At 38.3% G+C, this 19710-nt stretch overlaps 1 protein-coding gene across 5 annotated transcripts in view; it reads right to left on the bottom strand.

Annotated features, from left to right (window-relative positions):
- Window positions 1-19710, bottom strand: part of STPG2 (sperm tail PG-rich repeat containing 2) — a 373296-nt gene that overhangs the window by 133582 nt on the left and 220004 nt on the right. For 4 of the 5 annotated variants that reach the window (XM_072118075.1, XM_072118057.1, XM_072118038.1 and 1 more), the window contains one exon: window positions 19566-19625. The exons of the other annotated variant lie outside the window; for it this stretch is intronic. In XM_072118075.1, coding sequence (XP_071974176.1) covers window positions 19566-19625 — 60 coding nt within the window. The remainder of the gene's footprint in view (window positions 1-19565; window positions 19626-19710) is intronic. 5 annotated transcript variants of the gene reach the window in all.

A 19710-nucleotide genomic window follows, 5' to 3' on the forward strand; every position in this document is an offset into this window, starting at 1 on the left:
GGTAGCTTTGGCTGTATGCTGGGGGTCATTGTCCATCTGTACTATGAAGTGCCGTCCGATCAACTTTGCAGCATTTGGCTGAATCTGGGCTGAAAGGATATCCCGGTACACTTCAGAATTCATCCGGCTACTCTTGGCTGCTGTTATGTCATCAATAAACACAAGTGTCCCAGTGCCATTGAAAGCCATGCATGCCCATGCCATCACGTTGCCTCCACCATGTTTTACAGAGGATGTGGTGTGCCTTGGATCATGTGCCGTTCCCTTTCTTCTCCAAACTTTTTTCTTCCCATCATTCTGGTACAGGTTGATCTTTGTCTCATCTGTCCATAGAATACTTTTCCAGAACTAAGCTGGCTTCTTGAGGTTTTTTTTATGGCAAATTTAACTATGGCCTGTCTATTTTTGGAATTGATGAATGGTTTGCATCTAGATGTGAACCCTTTGTATTTACTTTCATGGAGTCTTCTCTTTACTGTTGACTTAGAGACAGATACACCTACTTCACTGAGAGTGTTCTGGACTTCAGTTGATGTTGTGAATGGGTTCTTCTTCACCAAAGAAAGTATGCAGCGATCATCCACCACTGTTGTCATCCGTGGACGCCCAGGCCTTTTTGAGTTCCTAAGCTCACCAGTCAATTCCTTTTTTTCTCAGAATGTACCCGACTGTTGATTTTGCTACTCCAAGCATCCTTTGACCGCATGTTGTCTGGTCACAGCAACAGCTTCCAAATGCAAAACCACACACCTGGAATCAACCCCAGACCTTTTAACTACTTCATTGATTACAGGTTAACGAGGGAGATGCCTTCAGAGTTAATTGCAGCCCTTAGAGTCCATTGTCCAATTACTTTTGGTCCCTTGAAAAAGAGGAGGCTATGCATTACAGAGCTATGATTCCTAAACCCTTTCTCCGATTTGGATGTGGAAACTCTCATATTGCAGCTGGGAGTGTGCACTTTCAGCCCATATTATATATATAATTGTATTTCTGAACCTGTTTTTGTAAACAGCTAAAATAACAAAACATGTGTCACTGTCCAAATATTTCTGGCCCTAACTGTATATCCAGGAACTGTGATAATCTTTTTACATTTGTTAAAGTTGGCCTACTTCTTTCTAAAATCAACTTTTTTTTAACATAATGTTAATAAGCCATGAGGGCTCTGGTGTGCATTTCCAGAGCCACTCTTTGCTGTGGCTTCAAAGTCTTTTATACCCTCCTAGAGCACTTCCTCCTCCCACTGTGTGAGTTTACAGCAGAAAGAGGGAGAGGGAATTTCCGAGGGGGTAAAGCGGAGACTATGTAACAGCTTATGAAGCTGCAGCACATAGGAGCTCTGGTAATTCCCCCATAGCCCTCCAGGTTGATTATAATAATTATATAGGTTGATTTTAGAAGGAAGGAGACCATAGATAACAAATCTAAGGTCATAACCACAGCCATGGTGCTTGGATCCATGAGTAAGTGTCCATGGTTTATTATGCTTAATTTTCATAGCAGATTTCCTTTAAAGGCATTGTCCACCTCTAACAAAATCCAGCAATTCTCTTCTTGTTGTCATTCATAGTTTATTTCCTGTGGATAACCGCCACTCCATGGTCATGTGATGTCACATAGGTGCAGGCTTGTTATTTCACACAGCTGTGATTGTTCTCTGAGATACTAATGAGCCGTGTACCTGTGTGACATCACATGATCATGGATTGCTGTTTATTCACAAGAAAGAAGAATGAAGTTTCCTTGAATGACAATGAGAAGATATTTATAAAACCATGAAGAAAAATTGTATAACTTTTCATTACACAAACAATATCAATTATTTGGTGGAATTTACTTAACCCTTTCAGGACCTGGCCCTTTTTTGTTTTTTCATTTTCATTTTTCACTCCCCATGATCAAAAATCCATAACTTTTTTATTTTTCCATGTACAGAGCTGTGTGACGGCTTATTTTCTGCGTAACAAATTGCACTTCATAGAGATGGTATTGAATATTCCATGCCATGTACTAGGAAGCGGGAAAAAAATTCCAAATGCAGTGAAATTGGTAAAAAAACGCATTTGTGCCGTCTTCTTGTGGGCTTGGATCTTACGGATTTCACTATGCGCCCCAAATGACATGTCTACTTTATTCTTTGGGTCTGTGCGATTACGAGGATACCAAATTTGTATAGGTTTTATAATGTTTTCATACATTTAAAAAAATTAAAACCTCCTGTACAAAATTTTTTGGGGGGATTTTGCCATTTCTGCCGCTAATAACTTTTTTATACTTTGGTGTACAGAGCTGTGGGTGGTGTTGTTTTTTGCGGATTTTGATGACGTTTACAATGTTATCAACTTTAGGACTGTTCGACCTTGTGATCACTTTTTAGCGAATTTTAAAATTTTTTTAAATGACAAAAAAAGTGCCATTTTGCGACTTTGGCCGCGATTTTCCGTTACAGGATTAAACGCAGTGAAAAACCGTTATCATATTTTGATAGATCGGGCATTTTCGGACACGGCATCGGGCATTTTCGGACGCGGCGATACCTAATGTGTTTATGATTTTTATTGTTTATTTATATTTATGTCAGTTCTAGGGAAAGGGGGGTGATTTGAGTTTTTAGTGTTTTTTTATTATATATTTTTTTTTTTAACTTTTTTTTTTTTTTTATTTTTAGTATTTTTCAGACTCCCTAGGGTACTTTAACCCTAGGTTGTCTGATTGATCCTATCATATACTGCCATACTACAGTATGGCAGTATATGTGTATTTTACTACTCATACATTACAATGTGCTTATAGCACACTGTAATGCATGGGTTAACCCGAAGTAGCCTCGGGTCTTCGTGAGACCCGAGGTTACCATGGCAAAGGATCGCCGCTCCCGGTGACGTCACGGGAAACGGCGATCCTCGAAAAGATGGCACTGATCACGGGTGTTACCGGTAAGCCTTTGCTGCAATATGCAGCAAAGACTTACCGGCTATGGAGAGGGCTCAGCGCGTGAGCCCTCTCCATGCAGCCGCGGCCGACCCGTGACGTGCTATTACGTCACGGGTCGTGAACAGGTTAAAGTGGATCTCCCCTTTAACTTGAGCTAAGGTAAGTGTGGGCACACAGTCTATATATAAAATTTAACACTGAGATGTACTTTCAAGTGATGATGCACCCCCTTAACTAGTTCATCATTGAGTCCTTTACCATTTATGTGTTTCCATTTTTTACACACCTCTTTCTTAATTTTTCCATTTACAGAGACGTATGAGGGCTTGTTATCGATGGGCCAAATGTAATTACTGGTTGCAGCTTTTTATATTTTTTTTCAGTGTACAGGGAATCTGGACAAAATGTTCAAATGTGATAGACTTAACAAAAAACACAGTTGTGCCATATTACTAGAGGTTTTGTTTTTACATCTTTTCCTGTGCAGTCCAGATAACATCTTCTGTTTATTCATTGGTCAGTACAATCACAGATATACCAAAATTCAAAGTAGGTATTTTCAGACCCCTTGGGAACAAAGTTTCAAAATTGTATATTGTTTTAGATTCCTCCTTTGACATCTTTGCAATGTAATTATCTCCTCTCCAATCTCTCTTAACTTTTTAGAGCAGTGTATTTAAGTGCACTAGGGTCTTTTCTGTGATGAGCGCATGGCTGTGGCTCTGCTGTCTGTTACAGCATAGAGAAGAGGAGCCGTGGGGACTGGAGCATCAGGGAGCCGTGCCAAGCATTGGGGTGAGTATGTACGTTTATTTTTAAAGACTAGTGTATAAGCCGAGGTGAGGCTTTTCAGCACATTTTATACTGCACTTACCAAAGATGTCTTTTTATTCTAATATATATCTAATAGTGCTGAATATATAATATGGATTTATATATGCTATAATTCATCTTTCATATATTGTATTAGGAACAGTGGTAGTGGGCCCTCTGTACCACCGCGGATGATGACGTAAGCCGACACCTGGGAGCAGAAGTGGAGAAAAAGTAGTACCCGTTTTTCACCAAGAGCCCACCGCAAAGCAGGTTGGACTTACAGCATGGTACCACCAGGTCGCTTCACAGACACACCTTTCTCCACGGTGGCAGCCAAGGCGAGGTACAGAGTCATAGAGCAGAATCGTAGTCAGGGACAGGCAGGAGGTCAGGTCCGGCAGCACAGGAGCTGAACCAGAGTCAGGAAGTCAGGATCACAACAGGAATTCAGCGGACAATCATGAGGCAAATCTTTCTCTCAGGCACGAGGCAAAAAGGGAAGAGGCTGGCCATTTACAGACTGCCAGGTGGCCATTTTCCATTTTTTTTTTACCCGATGATACTAGGGTTATTGTTATAGCACCCATTTATCCTCCCATAGTGTGTTGGTGAGCACCACCACACATTATTTTTTGGTTTTGTAGATGTAGTGCACTGCATCTCAATTTGTGGGCTGAATCAAGAAAGTTATTCTTTGTTCTCAATATGCAAATAAACTATTTAGTGCGCCATTGAAGTGGGCATAAGATCTGGGGCTTATTTTATTAGCCACTTTGACTGCCAAATGTTTCTATCCCAGACCTGAATGGGCCCTGCCCTTGTTGCAAAATTCTGTACTAAGCCAACAAACTTTCTCAAGAAAGCTACAAGCCAAATCTTTAGTCTATCTGCGACCCAGAAGCAGGCAAATTCTCTTTAAACATAAGCTAGCAGTTTGCAACATCAACCTTAAGAATGTTGTGTCTTAATTACATGTACATATGTAAATTAAAAAAAAAAGTTTAATATGTTTCAATTTGAATTACTGTTCTCAAATTCAGAAGTGCTTGTGATATACCAAGCTCACCATGTTTTCGGTGACCTCAATGGCAATTCTGTCGAACAAGTGTTCATATTCGGATTCTACATTTGCAGTCAGCAGCTACCTGCATTGTAAGGTCACAGTATATGTGTACCTTTTTATGAATATTTCAGTGCTGACGGGAACCTTTGTGATGTGAATTGGCATCAAAGCCAACGAGACAAGCGGTGTGAGCCAAACTTCTGCATACATATCAGTTGCATTAGTGAAACCTTTTTGTGCTTTAGTCATTGCAATACGTTTTATCCTCATGAGTGTTGCGAACAGATCAGCAATAAAGTCAATTTGAAAAATGTTAAAGTACATTAGGATGGCTCATATTATGCAAATATTAAGTGCTGCTTTCATCCTTTCTTTAATTCAACATGAAGCCGTCAATATAAATTAGACATTGCCTATTTCTTGACAGTGCTTGGAAAAGACTGAGCTGTGGTGCTTTTTCTGGCTTATGTACTTACTCTATATGATTTTGTTATTTCATTTATTTAATAGCTAAAAAAGCAAAGCTGGTCCTGACTGTATACCACTCAGAAGAAGCAGACATTTAGCAGCGATTGCAAAGCTTGAATAATGCAGGAGCCTGTTTATTTACTAAAACGCCAAATTTTTTTAATCACAGGTCAGTGAAGAATGAAACTTATAATTCCAGATCAAATACCCCTGTCTGCTTCATGAAGAGTATGAAATGGGAAAATCACAAGCAGCCGCTTCCTATAATTATATATTTTACGCCCCTTTGCTGGTTCACTCTCTATGAAATGTCAGCCAGTGCTACAGGGCAAACATGGCACAAAATAGGAAAGATGGATAATTTCAAAAGCACATATGCTAGCATGGAGAGGAACAAGGTATACAGTTCATACAGCCCTGCTCTTGTATGTATATCCAGCAAGGGGAGCATGACAGTGAGGGCTATGATGAAGGTCTATAGTGTTTTACATATACAACAATAGAGCCTACACATTTGAAAGTCGATATTTCAATGAACTGCAAAAGAAATGCCATACTTATTTTGCAGGTATTAGGAAAAAACTGCAAACTTTAGCATACAAACATGGATAACTTGTAAAATAGATCAGAAGAAGTTTTCTAAAAAAATTTATTTATTTTCTAAATGGCTACCTTTCCAGTTGGCCACCACCGAAAGCTTGTAAGTAAAATGTATTATATGGAAAATGAACACACTAAAAACAGATAATACTACTTAAATGAAAGACACCATATCAGTGCAAAATTAGATATGGGATTTGGGAGCAATACAGTCATCTCCTGGGGTACATGGGCACACTATAGCAGGCACCTGCATATAATACTATTTCACACAGTAAAATGTACATGTCAAATCGGCAAGTTTTATTATCAAGCTGCAGGATTTACATAGGTGAATGAAAATAAGCAATGTGTAATGTGTGTGTAAGTGTTGGGGGCAGGATATTAGGTAATATAGCAATATACATCTATTAAAAGTCCTGCACCATTTTCTTGATATGTAAAGTGACGCCTCCTGTCTTTTACCTCAACAGTCAGCCTTTCCTGTCCATTCCTGTCCACAAGGTCCTGGCAGGATGATCGGACAGTTAGAGATCACATGACCCTCCATCTGCGCCGATTTTATGGACAAGGGTGTCTGGCTGTTGAGGTAAAAGGTAGGAGGCTTTTCTTCACATATCATTATCTCTCTCAGTGCAGGCTGTGTACCTGGCACAGTCCATCAGTTTGCTTGCTGCCGGATTCTTCCCCAAAGTGAAGCCAGAGTTGGAAGAGTTTCCCAGTGATATATGCAGCTCTCCTAGTTGGCTGCAAACGAATCTTCATTAACAGGATTTTGATTACTAGGATTATTAGGAGTACACATTTTCTGCACAAGGCTGCTTCTCTGGCAGCTACATAACTATAAACTAAAACCATATAAACTTCTGTATATACAATTACTTGATGTAATCAATCTCTTTGTGACTTTCTCAGTCTCTCACATTGTTATGGAGGGATTTAGTGCCAGTCTTCTTTACAACCCTCTTTCAGTTCATTGCGGTTTGTTGCCATTCTTTTATGGAGAGCTCTCCATGGAAAAAGATTGCAATTGTGATGAGGTTTGAACTTCAACTGGGCCATTGTAAAACATGTATTCTATTATTTTTAGACATTTGTTTTGCTAGTGTGCTTCAGTCTAGTTGTTTGACCCAAATGGGGAGATACATAGCTCTCAGATGATCCTTGTTCTGTCTTTTTCTAATTGTATTATGATGAAAATAAACCCAGCTTATTGAGACCTGAGATGTTTTTCTCATTTGTTTATAGCAGTTTCTATGAGTATGACATGGTATGACTATTCACGTATGGCAAACAGTTTTATACGAGATTAGCAGATTTCTTAAACATTTGATTATTGTCTGTGGAAGCCCTATTCAACCTAATGGAGTTCTTTTTGCCATGGCCTGAAACATTGCCCTGGTCATAGCAGAGTTTCTGACAATATCATAAGACTCTCATAAAGTAGCTACCCTCTTGAAGCCCTGAATTGGACTGGGTCCATGGTAGTGTCCCAGAGGTAGCAGCACAACAAGCGTCAGTATGGGTGTTTGAGTGTGTCTGGCAGACGTTTCCTAGCAACTGCAGCTCTGGTTCTCCATCACCGGGGAGGACCCAGTCCCCTAATTCCAGAAAGAGCACCTAATGTACGATCTCACACTCTCGCCACATGCCCCAGAACTGCTCAATGTCCCTGTTAAGCCTATGCTGAGGGGGCTCGTTGTGTGATTTACGTAAAAATCCTTCACAGAAGCCTACAGTAACAGACTCCAAAATAAAATCTGAATCAGCTTCCTTCCTAGACCAGCACTTGATCAACATCTTCAATACTTTCCTATACAATCGTTTCCATCATGTGTTATTGTCTGCTTAGGTCTGCTTAGTCTGGAAGCTCTGGAAAAATTATGTAATATCTCCATTATTCAGCAAACTATGAGGCGAGTACCAGGAGGCACACCTTGAAACTGGGCCCATACCTCCTGCTGTGGCGCATTATGCCTGCTACATTACAGACCTGTTTTATGATTAATGTTGGTCAAAAAATCATCAAAGAAATGAGAACCCGCATAGAAAATAGAACAAAACTGTATTATCTCAGCTAACTGAGCAAAATAATGAAATTACACAGATGACATGTTAACCAAGTAATGTGCTCTCTTCTATTATGTTTGATGTCTATACAAAAGTTACATATGTTGTCATTAGTTATCCATTGTTTTATGGTGGCAGCTGAGTGGTGAAGGAGATTAATGTGGGGTGTAACTCAGCCTATGTCAGTACTAATGGTTGTGTGATGGTTGGGAGCCAGTGAACAATGGTCACATTAAAGACGTGCTGTACCGCAGCCATGTGAATAAATCTACAGTGCAGCTCTAAATTGACATTGTCTCACCAAGGATCAAATAGAGGAGTAAAGCTTATTAAAAATAGACAATGAGAAAATTAGACATAATTATAATCAATCACAGATAAATAAGAGCTCTTTGGAAATAGACAGCCAATTGTGTGGTCCCTGAAACCCTTTCTCACTGTGTGAGTTTCTGTGCCTGCAATTTACTATGATACAACATAATTCCCTGTATCCCACTTGAAAGATGGTTTTTCATATAAGCAAATTTACATTTGCACAACATTTTATCTCTTTTAATTGTTCTCTTCAACTTAGTTGAACAAGTACAGATAATTGCAGATGTTGATTAATGATTCATAGATTTCATTATGTGTAAAAAATGCTAAGAGAAGCTCCCACTTCACTAGTTCTCTCTTATTTCAGTTGCTTAGCAATGCTTATTAAGCAATACAACGCCAAGCATTTTAATGGTGCATATCAAGGCTGACTAGTAATACATCATTAACTAAATTTATGTTAAACTTTCTAGAACACCTTATGGTCATAGGTCTGATGCGTTCAAATAGCCAGTAATGACACATTCATCCAAACTAAAGACTTACTCTATGATCCGTGGCTTTTATCACGATGACACAAGGCATCCCATATATACAGTAATTGGATTCCTTTCCATCATTTTTCTCACATACATATTTCCATGAGGACACTGTGTGGGCCTTCTTCCATTTGCTATGAGATTATTACAAAATAGTATGGGATAAGCACAGATTGATATATAGCTTTGTAATTACTGTCATTTACTAATGAGAAACCCCTACTAATTCTGTGCTTGGAGTCCAGTGGGTGGTCCTCCTCTCATACTCTGATACTGTTACTGTCATTCAGTGATCTGGTCCTCACACAGGAACTTGGTATATACAAAAGCAATGGGAGGACCTAGTTCTAGCACCGACTTATGCAGTAGGGATGTGCTCAAGTGATGTCGTACAGGAATAACCACATCTAAATGACTTTCTGGAGAGAAAAAATATCATGGGTTATGGGGATAAAACATTTATTTAATTCTTAAAGGTTGGACTTGATGGACTTGCGTCTCCTTCCAGCCTTATATACTATGATACTATGAAATGTTAAAATGTAAAACTTAGGCTTGTGTCAATATCTGTACATTAGCTATGGCTTACTGTTACGGAGACAGCAAGGTTAATAATAATTGTTTTTAATGCCCACATCCAAAGTACATACCAAAATCTTGGACACACCTCAAAGAGTTTTCTGTATTTTCATGACTATAAAATTGTAGATTTACACTGAATTTAAACATGTGGAATTACAAACTCCAAGGACGGAAGCAGCACTCCAAGATAAATAGTGAATATTTATTCCACCAGTGGTAAGTGCTACATTTCCGCTGACTCTATGCAGCCATTCTCAAGCATAGTGATTCCCACTATGCTTCTTGAGAATGGCTGCATAGAGTCAGCGGAAACGTAGCACTTACCACTGGTGGAATAAATATTCACTATTTATCTTGGAGTGCTGCTTCCGTCCTTGGAATTTGTATGCATATGGGATCCTGAGTCAGTTCCTTGAAGCCTCCACCCACATTGGATTTAATCCGGTCATCCACGGTGCTGCTCCTTCTACCTATTTATCTGACACATGTGGAATTATATATTTATCAAAAAAGTGTGAAACAACTGAAAATGTGTCTTATATTCTAGGTTCTTCAAAGTAGCCACCTTTTGTTTTGATTACTACTTTGCACACTCTTGGCATTCTCTTGATGAGCTTCAAGAGGTAGTCACCAGGAAAGGTTTTCATATCACAGTTTTCCCTGTCAGGTTTAATAAGTGGGATTTCTTGCCTTATAAATGGGGTTGGGACCATCAGTTGCGTTCTGCAGAAGTCAGATGGATACACAGCTGTGTAAAAAACTTTGAAAGTGTCCCCAAAACTTTGAAAGTGTCGCCAAGTGCAGTTGCAACAACCATCAAGCGCTACAAAGAAACTGCCTCACATCTGAGTTACCAATCTCAGAAATAGCAGGTTAACAGCAGATCAGGTTAGAGACCAGGTCAATGCCACAAACAGTTCTAGCAGAAGACACATCTCTACAACAACTGTTAAGTGGAGACTGTGTGAAGCAGCAATCATGGTAAAATAGCTGCTAGAAAACCACTGCTAAGGACAGGCAACAGACCAGTGGAAATCTGTACTTTGGTCTGATAATTCCAAATTTGAGATCTTTGGTTTCAACCAATGTGTCTTTGTGCGACACAGAAAAGGTGAACGAATGTACTCTACTTGCCTGGTTCCGACCGTGAAGCATGGATGAGGAGGTGTGATGGTGTGGATGTGCTTTGCTGGTGACACTGTTGGGGATTTATTCAAAAATAAAGGTATACTGAACTAGCATGGTTACCACAGCATCTTGCAGCGGAACGCTATTCCATCTGGTTTGCGTTTAGTTGGACCATCATTTATTTTTCAACAGGACAATGACCCCAAACACACCTCCAGGCTGTGTAAGGGTTATGTGACTAAGAAGTAGAGTGATGGGGTGCTACGCCAGATGACCTGATCTCAACAGTCACCAGACCTGAACCCAATCGAGATGATTTGGGGTGAGCTGGACCGCAGAGTGAAGGCAAAACGGTAAAGAAGTGCTAAGCATCTCTGGGAACTCCTTAGAGACTGTTGGAAGACCATTTCAGGTGACTACCTCTTGAAGCTCATGAAGAGAATGCCAAGAGTATACAAAGCAGTAATCAAAGCAAAAGGTGATTACTTTGAGAAACCTAGAATATAAGACATATTTTCAGTTGTTTCACACTTTTTTGTTAAGTATATAATTCCACATATGTTAATTCATAGTTTTAATACCTTTAGTGGGAATCTACAATTTTTATAGTCATGAAGATATAGAAAACTCTTTGAATGAGAAGGTGTGTCCAAACTTTTGGGTGAATAAAACTCCTAGTTAACATTTTATTAAAATTTATGTAAAACTTAAGCAATGTAAAAAATTACATAATTTACCTAAATTGAACCATTCATCATATTTGGTGCCGCTAAACCATCAGCATGGACTTATGTAACTGGATTCTGGTATACAAGGCCAGATAATGTATCAGAGCTGTATGACAATCTTTTTAACCTTAATAACATTGTAGTAAGTGTAATACTCATCTTTGGCTGTTTTGCATGTGCAGTTAAAAGGAATCGGTGACCAGAGGGCTATTTTTATCAGGGGACTGGTTCCTAAAGACAAATTACTGTATATATCAAACAGGTTTAAAAAAATGTCTGTGTGATATGAAATGCTTCAGCTAAGGCTTTTGAAGGTGGGGTGATCATTTCAAATCACAATGTTCGTCTGCTCTGTAGCATATTTCCTTCCATGCTCGTCGCCCCGCCTACAATCTTCTCTCTCATCTTGCCCACTGAGATGCCAGAGGGAGAGGGATCACTGTGTTAAGCTGAGGCATCATCAGGGGGAGAGAGAATGGGACGGACAAGGACAACGGGAGGAAATATGCTACAAAGAAGATGGACACCCCTCCCCCCAGGACTTGGTTGAAGAGTCTAGCAGGCAGCCAGGTAAAGTTTCACATAAAAGTGGTTTCATACGTACAGTTTTAATTGCAAAAATTGTTCTTTTGTTCTATTATTTGGTTGTTTATTGTTATTAACTCAAATGTTTGAAAAAAATAATAAATACTTATTTGTATATTTAAAAAAAAGGTTTCACATACTTCAATTATATATCACATTATATTTCAAACAGAACATGACACAGACCTTTTTTAAAAAAAAACATATTTGGAATATACAGTATTTATGATCTTGACCCCTGATAAAAGTATCCATCTGGTTCCCTTTAACATGTGTGGTTTAGAAAAAATGTTTACACTTTCCCCACTCATTTGAGGTGTGACTTCTATGCCAAGAATCATTCAAATGCAGTTTCTGAGAGTGAACTAGATCAACCAATAGATGGTTCAAAGTATGACCTGATCCAGAATCAGACACAATGATAAATCTTCTACTATAATTCTATCTGCAATGTCACTCAGGTGTCTGCTGTATATGGTACATTTTACTAACTATAGTAAAGCACTTTTTTTTTAAATCATTAAAAAAGTATGTTTAACCAAAAAATCTTTAAAAAATAATTTCAGCAGGACTATTTCATATTTCTCTTTAATTTTGAATCCATTTTGGGCTCCGCTGCACAGCAGCTTTTTTTCTAAAGTAATTATTTTCTAAAATAATATTGTTAAGTGTCTTTGAGGATATCTATGCATTTTAAGCTGTTAATCATTTTTCAGATTTCCTTTTTGTATAGGACTGCCCCCCCCCTCCCATCTTTAGCTTTTCAATACTCAAGAAATACAACGTACACTTAATAAGTAGATCAGAGTATAGCAATGTCTTCATCACCTCTCATGTCAGTATTCTTGGTGCTCACCAATCTAGGACTGTGATGCATGATCAAAACAGCATGATGATTTCCATATATATCAGGTTTCATTACATTTAAGTAAGCTGTCTTCATTAGTTGAAATGTCAGAATTCATTTTGGATATGTGATAAGATCATAGTTCTGGGAATTCATATGACAAGCAATGTAGAGTGCTTTTGTGTTTGACCTCCCAAAGGCTTAATATTTAATGGACGGAAAAACTCTATTGGTGTCATAATGATTAATATACATGAGTAGGCATATTGTAGTTTACAACACTTGCCTATATTACTGCTTTCCTTTTTGTCAGCTAGTTCTATGTTAATTAAGTTTGGAATTCACATTTTTAGGCATTTACAAATATGCTTTGATAATGGATGCCAAAAAAATATTCATGTTTGTCAACTAAAGTAAAATGTGACTCAGGGGCTGATACTTCAAGTCATTTGATAAGTTTGAACTTCTTTTTTCAATTTTCCCTCCCTGTTTTCCAAAAGCAGTGATATTTTTTTAAATTTTCATTTCAACCTGAGGGTTTTGTGGGGAAACGGTAGCATTTAATTGCACTATTTAACGTGTAATATAACATATTGAGAAACAAAAAATATTTATATAGTGGAAAAAATAATACACAATACTTTTATGGTGCTCACAGTATAGTAAAAATGACAAATAACTTTACTTTCAGTATGATCAGTATTCTGGTGGTACCCAGCAAATAAAGTTTTATTGTTGTATTAAAAGAATAAAATTTTGAAAAAGAATATTTATGTTTTATGTTTGTTCCTCACTTAGCAGAGGATCAGTTAAGGAAAAAAGAACAATAGGTACATGAATCAGGGCCAAAAAAGGGATAAGTAAGGGTAGTTACCGACCTAGGGTGTCACCCTGCAACCTAAATTTGGGGGTATTGTTTTGCCACATTTTGCCATGCTGAAAAATGTGTGAAATAAGTACATTGGCTCATCCTCCAGAACTTGTAATGAAAACTTTGAAGGTCCTGTTGTCTTGAAGGAAATAGCATCTACAGTATATGTAGATGCTATTCACTACTGGCCAGAGGACTTATAGTGATGACATCATTACATCAAGTCCTGGAAAATGCTTTAGTACATTTCTTTGACAACAGGGGAAAATGGGGGTTTAGGCACTAGGAGTGTATATGTGGTATAGATTCAAAGAGGAAGAGGATGTGTGGTTGCAGGTTATATGAGGAGGAGGATGAGGAGAACATGAGGAGCCCGAGGAGTTGAGTGACCACTGAACACCAGGGACTGATGTCAGAAATATGGGCACTATCCCATTAGTTAAAAAGACCAGCAATCTTGTTCACATTAAACTTTGCATATAGGGAATGATGGACAGGTCTCACTCTATTTGTGTAGGCTGAGAGACCTGACAATCAAACTAAGTTGGACAGAGAGAAGCAAGGAAAGCTGTCCGGCAGACTCTTTTCCATGTGTCCTAAAACTATATTTTAATTTGCAAACAACTTTTTTCAACTTTATATCACTGTTTACAGTTTTTTTCCCTAGGAGATATCAGAATTATGATCTGTCCGCATTTATTCACGACTGGCCTTTGTGAGGCCCTAGTTTCCTTAATGACCAAAGGCACCATGTAAGGGATACTGGTGACAAAACAGAAGGAACCTCCTGCATCTGCAAAAACCATGGATGTGTATCAGCATTGAAAGGAGCATCTAAGGGTTTTAACAACCTGATCGGTGTTCTCACAAAATACCTGCCTACCTAGACTTACAATTAAAGGAAATCTACTACTGCAGTCATACTTTTATCAAATGGATTAGCCAACTTTTATATTTATGTAAATGTATCAGATGTGAGGGCATTACTACTGCCTCCTCATTCCCCTCCTACCATTTGCTACTCACTGTGGAAGGCTGCATGTGTTAGAGACACATAATGCACATTCACTAATATGCCTTTGAGTTGTGACGTAATCGGGATGAAGCAGGAGATGTGATTGAAGTGTCTAGGGTAGGGGGGGGGCTTATGAGGCACCTCAAGGGGCTGTGGTAACATAAGGGGCTCTGGTTACATAAATACAAAAGTCATTCTTTTAAAAAATGAGCTGGCTAATCTATATAATAAAAGTATGCCTGCAGTACATATCATAACCTTTACAAAAGACTAAAGTAGATTTGCTTTAAGTCACGTACTATACACACAGAAACTAACGTCTGAGGAGTCGTTCCAGATTTAGTCTTTGCATATTACATCAAGCAGTTTTCTTGCCCAGATCAAAGATGGGGATCTTTTCCTGTCTTTATGGGACATTTCATATGAAGCCTGTATAATGGCATATTCTTTTCTTCAATGCAAATAATCAATTTGACAGCAGCTATCCTGGTACAGCAAGGAACTGTACTTGTCAGCTTTTAGCAGGTGCAAAATTCACACAGAATACAATGAATGTCTAAGCAGATAACATAATCACAACCCTAAACAAATCTGTGCCAAAAGCAGCTGCATTCATCCTTAATGTCTGACTCTATAGGGCTGAGATTATTCCTGTACAGGTCCTATTGCAATCGGCAGCAGTTATAGTACTGTGGTGGTGGTGGAGACAAGGTTTCCATTCACTCAATTAATAAAATTCCTAACTACATGTATCAGACCTTTATGATGCCCCATGATGTTCCATTGTACATGTTGTAAAAACTAGTTCTACCTATAAAGGGAATGGTTCTATATTATACTGTAAGATACATCATAAAGCAATACTAGACACATGTCCAAATACCTGTACATAGCACTATATTATCAACAACCGCCAACACCAACACAATTTAACATTTACCAAACCAGGACCGAAAACATTAAAGTGGTATTCCAGGAATCAGCATCATTCATATACAAATGTGAGTAAAATATAAACTACTATAAAATTAGTTGTTATTTAAAATGTTGCTTCCCTGTTGACATAGACTGTAATGAAGAATTAAAATGCTACTGGCACTTTAATCAGTCCGTTAAATTCCTCAGCGTAGAGAAGACACAGGACAGAAGATGGCCATTGGTTACATGTCCACATCACATGACCTGCACCTGCCTGGGAAAGGTCATGTGATCATCACTAAGTTTGGCTGTAGTCGGTTGGTTGCAGTGCAGCCAGTATGGCCAGTGTTGTGGTGATGAGCCATGATGTCAGTTACATATCATTACTATTGTAACAGAGTAGGACAGTCTGTTACATCATCACTGGGGGCAGAAAATAACACAGAGATGGAGTTACTGAGAACTAAAGGATCTTGGGATTTGTAGTTTCCAGTGGCGACCATCTTTGTTATAACTTCACCTGCTTTAGAGAGGCCATAACATTTTGTGAATCATAAAATCAAACTATTTAAGCTCCATTTTGTCACTAATGACATTGAGTTTTGTTATATTCATTTATTTACAGCATCATGGGTTTTTGTATCAGACGTTCATATTCCCGGAATACCCCTTTAAGACAAACACTGTCAATTGTGCCAACATGAGTCATAAAACTAAACCATGTAAAAGATTTACCACTATTAGCAGATGACTTCTTTTTAATTCATTTAGTATTGCCTTAATAGATAAAAATGGAGTACATAAAAAGTAACTTAGAATTATCCCAGAGTACAGGGAAAGTAACTGTTATTCCAGAATATAGTGAATATAGCTAAGGGTTATTAGATGTGCAGGGAAAGTAAATGAGCATTATCCATATAAAAAGGAAATCAGAGTACAGGGATAGTAGCTCATCCCAGAGTACAGGAAAACTAATTAAAGGGGTTGGTGATAGGGGATTACTTGTTGTTGTACCCCAAATGAATGGAATGGAAGGCCAGACATGCACACTGCAGCTCCATTCATCTCTATTACCAAAAGAGTACGGCACTGGGCCATCATAGGACATTTTAATCCATATTGTTTTAGTGGTGGAAATGGTGGAACTGAGCCTTATTCCATAGTACATGGAAAGGAATGTGTATCCTGGATCATATCCGATTCGGAGAATCAAGAACCAGAATAGAAAAAGAATAAAAACAGATTGGCACAAGATCCTGGTGTGATACATTTATAGTCTATGGGGCAAATAAATCATTTGTCTTATTTTGCAACTTTGTAAAGTTGGCTAAAGTTGGGATATTTTAGCAGTGCTGTGTATCTTTCTAAATTTGGAATTGTGAAACACACCTTTTTTTTCTTTGTGTCTTGCGTTTTGTTTTGCATTTTGTTCAACTTTTTAGGTTCATTTATGGAACCAAGCATGGGGACAGTTGTAATTCGTTTTGCACCTAAAAAGTCTCTGATTTGCTCTACAAAAAGTCTAAAAAAAAAAAAATCTGTCTTGGAAAGATACATTTAGGAAGAATGCAACAGACACGTCCAGCAGCTTACAATAGTCACAAAAATGCACCTAAAAAGTCCCAAAAAATCTGAAAACCTGCAAAAAGAGAAAAAACTGACACAAATAAAGATGTCCCCCAGTGAGTTTCAATAAGTGCAGATGGATTCACACCTTATTCAAATAAACATTGGCCTTTTACAGACAGTCCCCAGGTTAGGTTCTTTATATCTGTTATTGAGTTGAATTTGTTAGTCAGAGCTGTATTTTTTTATAATTGTAGCTCCAGACAACAATTTTTTTTGTCCCAACTACATTGAGTTGGGTGTCTTTAAAGGGAACCTGTCATCAGAAATTGGCCTAATAAACCACTAGAAGTATGTTGTCACTAGATGATATTTGTTTCATGGCTGTCATCAACCAGATTGAAGGGAGATGTAAATTTATTTTAGGAGGTCAAGGGGGTGGAGAGTTTAACATTGAAGTCAAACTTTCACTGCCTTAAAATGCCCCCTTCACTGTAATTGATGGCCCTGTGTCTGGGGGCATCATTGTTCAGATCTTCCATGATGTCAATCCCATGGGAGGAGGTGTTCAGAAGCAGGGAGAACTTGACCTCCATGTTAAATTATCTGCCTCACTGACTTTATATATCTAACTTACATCTAACTTCAAAGATGATTATCTGGACAATGCCACCAAGCTGGGTCATGCAAGAAACATGATTTAAAAGCTGTTCAACTGCTTGACATCATACTGGTAGTGGTTTATTCAGCCAATTTCTGATGACAGGTTCCCTTTAAGAGAGGGACCGCTTGTATATTCAAGATTAGGGCAGCAGTTCTTCATCGGATGCTGTTTATGCTCCAGGGCACAAGAGTAGGTATACGGATGAGGTTTTTAGGACCTAGTACAGTTGTAATGTCGATATCGACGCTCAAAATTATGGTGTCACTCGAGTTGGATGGTAATAGACTCAAAAAAAACACTTTATTTTATTTGTTATGCATTTCAGTCCTGGACAAGGGATGACTTGAGTCACACCATCACTTAGAGCATCAATCTCCCGTATCACAGCGCTATGGCGTCCTTAAAACCGCATATTACAAGTAAAGAACACATTATCCCAGAGAACAGGAAATGTAAAAAGTAATCCGAGAGTACAGGGATCATGATAAAGCATTATCCCGGAGTACAGGAAAAAAATAGAAGGAAAGTAAGTAAATGCAGTTACTGATTGTTACTGCTGTTATGCTGAGAAAGTAATATTACAGAGTACAGGCAGTCCCCGAGTTACGTACAGGATAGGTTCTGTAGGTTAGGTTTTATTTTATTATTGTAACCCCAGCAAAAAAATTTTTGGTCTCTGTGACAATTGGATTTTAAAAATGATTTGATAACTGTTAGAGCTGTTTATTGTAGCCAAAGGCTAAAGTACTGTAGATTACCAACATCCAGAGATCAGTTTCTAACTAGGGGTCGTCTTAAGTTGGGTGTTCTTAAGTAGTAGCTTTATCCCATCCCTGACCATAATAAGCCAGAACAGTATTTTCTGATAGCACTGAAGAATGTACAAATATTTTTGCAGGGGAATCTGTGCAGTATCCAGGCATCCTATTCTTGATGATATCACTTCATATAGCGAGCTATCACGAGGAGCATCAGGCGTGACATCGCTGTTACCAATTACATGGAAGACAACACGGATGCCTTTTCACCTGCAAATCTGTGCCTGTTTATTAATTGTGCGCACACCAGTCAACAGCAGGTCTCAGATGAAATGAGAACAAACACTTCTAGATGAAGGTTTATAAAGAGCAAGAGAGGACGAGACAGCACAAGGGGTTGTCTGCCATTTATTGCAAAGGATAGATCATTTATGAGGTGTACGACTAAACACAGAGCTCTCAGCAGCTGCGAACATCAAAGTCTGGATGCAATTTACTTCATTAGATATTACCACTTATGATTAGATGCATAACATCATATAAACAATGCATGTCATTGCTATACAACAATGACTATACCCTTCTATAGAACTTTATGCTGTACATGTCTTTAACAATATAACTGCCATTTTGCCTTTGGCAAATGTCCCCATTGGCACTGTATGAACCAGTGCTGAATTCTAAGCAGGTAAGAGCCTCAATCAGTATTACCTTGTTTTATGTGTGCCAATCGGCCCAAGTAATTAGTACTGTATACACAGAGTGCCATCTGCTGGTAAGCCTTACAAATAGCCTCTATTCTTCTACTTTTTTATAATTAGCATAGTACTTATTACATTATAGCGGGTTTTTGAAAAAAAACTGTACTGTACATAATTTTATAATGTTGTCTTGTCTTACTGTTTTACAGTAAAATCTGTATTCTAAATGTATTCATACATAATGTAAATATTATTAATTCTTATTCCTATTAATCTGTCATAGCTTCTTTTATTCTTTATACAAATGGGTTCTCTGTGCATTCAGGCCATTGCCCTATGTCCAGGAAAAACGTCTTATCTATCCATCCTTCTATCTATTCTATCCAGCACCTACTTTCAGGACCATTCAGCTTCTCTGATTTCCTTCCACAGCTGTTCATGTCTTGACGATGGGCTGTGAGAAACAAGGTAATGAGGGGGTAGATTAGTTGTTCCCCTGCCACTATTCCACAATGCAGACATGACACAATCCTCACCTT

This window comes from Engystomops pustulosus, chromosome 1 (genome assembly GCF_040894005.1).
Source record: "Engystomops pustulosus chromosome 1, aEngPut4.maternal, whole genome shotgun sequence".
In the NCBI taxonomy this organism is placed as follows: Eukaryota; Metazoa; Chordata; class Amphibia; order Anura; family Leptodactylidae; genus Engystomops; species Engystomops pustulosus.